The 5,669-nt window shown below is 37.4% G+C and overlaps 1 protein-coding gene across 1 annotated transcript in view; it reads left to right on the top strand.

Annotated features, from left to right (window-relative positions):
* Window positions 1–5,669, top strand: part of LOC107294446 (cytochrome P450 2J2-like) — a 24,098-nt gene that overhangs the window by 2,271 nt on the left and 16,158 nt on the right. The window contains exon 2 of the mRNA XM_015823677.2: window positions 3,528–3,690. Within this exon, the coding sequence (XP_015679163.2) occupies window positions 3,528–3,690 (163 nt within the window). The remainder of the gene's footprint in view (window positions 1–3,527; window positions 3,691–5,669) is intronic.

The following is a 5,669-nucleotide window of genomic DNA, read 5'->3' as shown; positions in this document are numbered from 1 at the left end:
CTGTTATTTTTCCTCTTTGTTGGTAAAATGTAGCTGTTTGGAGAAGGAAGCAATAGAACAGGTTTGTCTGTACAGAGACTTCAAACTTGCTTGGTAAATATTGGTGATTTATTATCGTTTTAGCCATTGTCTATCCACTGCAGGATGATAGCCACCTTTTGCAATTGACTGATGGTGAATTTGTCAATGCCTATGGTGTTCAAGTGGTGCTCCAGTTGTTTTGGGATTGCACCCAAGATACCTATTACTATTGGTACTACCCTTGCTTGCTTTTGCCACAGTTTTTCTATTTCTATTTGTAGGTCTTTGTATTTTGTTATTTTCTCTAGTTCTTTCTCGTCTATTCTGCTGTCTCCAGGCACTGCCACGTCCACTATCCAGACTTTTTTGTCCTTCTTGTTGACAATTGTTAAGTCCAGGGTGTTATGTTGCAGGTGCTTGTCTGTTTGAATTCTGAAGTCCCAGAGCAGTTTAATTTTATCATTTTCTATGACTTTCTCTATTTTTTAAAACAAATTTTATTGGTTTTTCAGTTTTACATTAAGTATTCGAAATGCAGTGTGGTGGCTGGGTAATCAGTGGTTCAATAACAAAATCTTTAGTACATATCTCAGGTTACATCATCAGAAATTCCTTCTCTATTTCCCTTAACATTTGCTATATCACATTTAGGCTAGTAGATTTCTAATTGTAACAAACTTAGTTAAAACATTTATCAATATATTTTTTGCTTATACATATCCAAGAATATCTGAAGAAAAATGATGCAGATGCACTGCAACAAGAATACGTCTTGTTGAGGGTAACTTTCCATGATGCAGATGAGGGGCCTTGAAGGTCTGGCCAGAATTCCTTTGTCTTTGTGTTGAGCTTAAGAATCATGGCTCCTTGTGACCAGAAAAATAACGACAATGAATCATGCCCTTCATCCATGCAGTGACATTGACAGACTCTACCTACCAAGGCAAATAGGTGAGCGTGGAATGCTGCAAGTACATCAGATGGTTGAAAAAGAAGAAATGGCTTTGGAAGAATATCTGAAGGACAATGATGAAGATGCACTGAAATTAGTATATCAGGAAGGCTTACTGACTACTGGAGAGACCAAACTGGCCTACAAGAAAGACCAAATGAAGAACAGAATAGAGGCATGGGAAGACAAAGCACTACATGGCCAGTACATTAAAAAAAATACCTGGGAAAGCAGATAATAACAAGACCTGGCAATGGCTAAGAGCAGGAAAATTGAAGAAAGAGACCGAGGGACTAATTCTGGCTGCACAAGACCAAGCCTTAAAGACAAATGCATACAAAGCCAAAATTGAGAAGACAGCAACAGACAGTAAGTGCCGCCTATGCAAAGAAGCTGAAGAAACAGTGGATATTCTTCCAAAGCCATTTTTTCTTCTTCAACCATCTGATGTATTTGCAGCATTCCACGCCCACCTATTTGCCTTGGTAGGTAGAGTCTGTCAATGTCACTGCGTGGATGAAGGGCATCGTTCATTGTCATTATTTTTCTGGTCTTCCTATCCATTGCTTTTAGTTCTGCTTGAGTCCAGTCCACTATTCCAGCTGTGTATCTAATGACTGGAATTGCCCAGATGTTTATTTTCTTCACGGTATTTCCTCCATTGAGTTTGGACTTTAAGATCTTCACTTTCTTGATATATTCATCTCTAATCTTTTTCTTGACTTCAGTGTGCTTGATGTTGTCAGCTTGAATGATACCCAAGTATTTGTAGTAATCTTCCTCATCCAGACTCTTAATGTTATTTTCGTTTTTTTATTATTTATTATTTATTATTTTATTTTTATTATTATTGTTGTTGTTGTTTACACAGAGGGGAACAAAAATGCGAGAAATAAACAGTTTATGAGCAGAGAATGTTAATCATGACTGCCTTCCAAGCAACACATGTACATTCTCAGAGAAATGATTCAATTGCATAGAGAAAAAGATAAAATAACTTTTATTGTCATTTTTTACTGTGGGCACAATGGCACACATCAAAAATGAAATTTAGTTGCCCGCTCTCAAAGTGAAACACATACATGACACACCCTAAAAACATACTATATACAATATATGTATAGACCAACACCCCTACATATACATAACAAATAAATATTAAATACTGTCCATCTTGAATATATAATGGAAGGAGGAAGCTTGAGAGTTCACAAGGTTAATGCTGTATGGAATGAAACTATGGCTGAATCTGGATGTTCTGCTGCGGATACCACGGAGCCCCCTCCTCCCAGAAGGGGACAAGGAAAACAGGTCGTGAAGAGGATGTGTCGTGTCCCAGATAATCTTGCGGACCCTGCTCAGGCAACGCTTCTGTGCTATGTCCTGGATGGGAGGGAAGGGACTGCCAATGATCTTTTCGGCCATTCTCACCACTCTCTGCACCGCCTTCCTGTCTGAAGCAGTGATGCTTCCAAACCAGCTCATTCCCTTTTTCTTCTTGGCCTAAGAGAACCCAGAACACAGTTTACCGTATTAGTAATCGGATAATCATATGCTATATTTTTGCAAAATCATGCTGTGGTAATACTCATTACTCAATACTTATTTTGGCATTCTAGAATAACAAACAAACATCAAATGATTGGTTAGAAAGAGAAAAAGTTGACTCCCTTTCTCTTCTTGGACAGAGCGAGACCAGTGAACAGTTTGCCATATTATTATTATTATTAATAATAATAATAATAATAATAATAATAATAATAATAATAATAATAATAATAATAATAATAATAGTAAAGTTGGAAGGGACCTTGAAGGTCATCTAGTCCAACCCCCTGCTCAGGCAGGAAACCCTATACTATTTCGGACAAATGGCTGTCCAGTCTCTTCTTAAAAACTTCCAGTGTTGGAACATTCACCGCTTCTGGAGGCAGGTTGTTCCACTGGTTAATTGTTCTAACTGTCAGGAAGTTTCTCCTTAGTTCTAGATTGCTTCTCTCCTTGATTAGTTTCCACCCGTTGCTTCTTGTCCTGCCTCCAGGCACTTTGGAAAATAGCTTGACCCCCTCTTCTTTATGGCAGCCCCTGACATATTGGAACACTGCTAGTGATCTGGAAAGCGTTTGCTATGTTTTTCAGAACCATGCTGATAATGTTCATTATCATCTAGAATCTGCTTCTAGATTCACATTCCTTTCTCTGAGACTAGTGTAACCATTCCCCCCACTTTCACATATCTGTCAGTCACAGGAGGAGTGGGCAGTAAGAAGACCCTCTGTCATTTGAGGCTTGGGAGAAGGGAGCAAACAGATGGGAGAAGGCGGACTTCAAGTAGAAACACAGAGAAAGGAACATCCCAGCAAAAAAATTTAAAAGTAGATAAAGATGTTCTTGGTAGGAATCTCAGAGGAAAAGAATTCTAAAGAGCAGAGAATTGCATATGGTGAAAGGTCTTAGAATTCAGGATTTAAGAAAAACTGTCGGTGGGTGTAATCAATATAAAGAATCTGTTTTATTTGATTGTAACATTTCTCAACTTTGATTCACTTGGCAGCCTGTAAAACGATATGGAAATATATACACCATGTGGATTGGACCTCAAATTTTCGTAGTGCTGTCTGGATTCAAAACTGTGAAAGAAGGACTGACCAGCTTCCTAGATGAATTCTCTGAACGACCGGATGATGCTTTCTTGACTGCTTTAGGGAAAGGAAGAGGTAAGTAAGAAATTGTATGTAAATAACTATCACACTAACCCTCACCATCAATCCCTTCCTTCTCCTTCATATTTGGCCTCTTCCTCCAGATTTTGCAAATATGTTTTTCACAAATTCTGTCTACATGACCAACACCTAAAGGCATTAATACCTATTGTGTCCTTTCCAAGGACCAGGGATGATGATGATGATGATGATGATGATGATGATGATGATGATGATGATGATGATGATGATTTACTAAATTTGTTTGCCGCTCATCTCGCTGTAAAGCGATTCTGGTGGCTTACAATGTTAAAAGTGATAAAACGATTTTCTTTCTTTCTTTCTCTCTCTCTCTCTCTCTCTCTCTCTCTCTCTCTCTTTCTCTGTCTCTGTCTCTGTCTCTGTCTCTCTCTCTGTCTCTCTCTCTCTCTCTCTCTCTCTCTCTCCCTCTCTCTTTCTTTCTTTCTTTCTTTCTTTTTTTCTTTCCATCTTACCATCTTACCATAAGATGACTCTTGCGGGCTTACAGTCCATATATATATACGACGAAAGCTTGGTTTTGTAGATTAAATATTTGTGTTTATGATTTTATCCTGGTGATCACCTTATTTTACTTCACATTATGTATATGTATATGTATATGTATATGTATATGTATATGTATATGTATATGTATATGTATATGTATATGTATATGTATATGTATATGTATATGCATATGCATATGTATATGTATATGCATATGCATATGCATATGCATATGCATATGTATGTATATAATAATAATAATAATAATAATAATAATAATAATAATAATAATAATAATAATAATAGTAATAATACCAATGTTACAAAAAACTGCGCTACTCGGAACATCTTATATTTTAAGGAGATACCTGGTTGACACCTAGGATGCTGGTAGCAACTCATGTCAACCATCAGCGCCAGCCAATTTGAATGTTCAGTTGACTGAGGTTCATGTTTAATGAATAATAATAATAATAATAATAATAATAATAATAATAATAATAATAATAATAATAATAATAATAATAATAATAATAATAATAATAATGTTGGAAGGGACCTGCTCAGGCAGGAAACCCTATACCATTTCGGACAAATGGCTGTCCAGTCTCTTCTTAAAAACTTCCAGTGTTGGAGCATTCACCGCTTCTGGAGGCAGGTTGTTCCACTGGTTAATTGTTCTCACTGCCAGGAAGTTTCTCCTTAGTTCTAGGTTGCTTCTCTCCTTGATTAGTTTCCATCCGTTGCTTCTTGTCCTGCCTTCAGGCGCTTTGGAAAATAGCTTGACTCCCTCTTCTTTGTGGCAGCCCCTATTTTATATAATAAAATAATATAAAGGAGGAAAAGAGTTTATTTCTGCATATGTATTCCTAGCCACATAATGAGCCTTGCATAGCTGAAAATGAATGTAAGATTCTGCTATCTTTGCTGACATTAAATATAAAGAACAAAAAAAAAATAGTTGCAGATCGATTGTGCCACCACCGAGAAGATCCTCTCTCTTATGCCTATAACATATGTTCTTGCACATGAACAATTACAACATCTTAGAAAGCTTTGATGTCCATTATATAAGACAGAGGTTGGCAAACAGTGCACGTTTGGTTGCCATACCACATATGACTCCCTGTGTCCATGTGAATCCCAAAATGAATAAAGTCCTGCGGGAGAAGGGCGGTATATAAATTAAATTATAATAAAATTATAATAATAATAATTTTTGTAAGAAAAAATAAAATGGCCAGTGTTAAGTCCGGAGAATAATGGTGCTTGAGACGAAGCATTTCTAACAAGTCTTTATTCTCTGCTTCCATTCTACGAACAACCCGAGCAGAGGCACGCAGGCCTCTATTTATACCTTCTGATCCCCGGGCAAATTCAACCAATCACGAGGCGGTCTTTTCCCGCCTTGCACATGCGCGCAAGGCCAGCGCCACTCAGTCTGGTCCCGGGCAGCTTTTGCAAAT

Source organism: Protobothrops mucrosquamatus, unplaced genomic scaffold (assembly GCF_001527695.2).
Source record: "Protobothrops mucrosquamatus isolate PMUCROS unplaced genomic scaffold, P.Mucros_1.0 scaffold1945, whole genome shotgun sequence".
Classification (NCBI taxonomy): domain Eukaryota; kingdom Metazoa; phylum Chordata; class Lepidosauria; order Squamata; family Viperidae; genus Protobothrops; species Protobothrops mucrosquamatus.
Note: the sequence above shows the minus strand (reverse complement) of the source record. Positions and strands in the feature narration are given on the sequence as shown.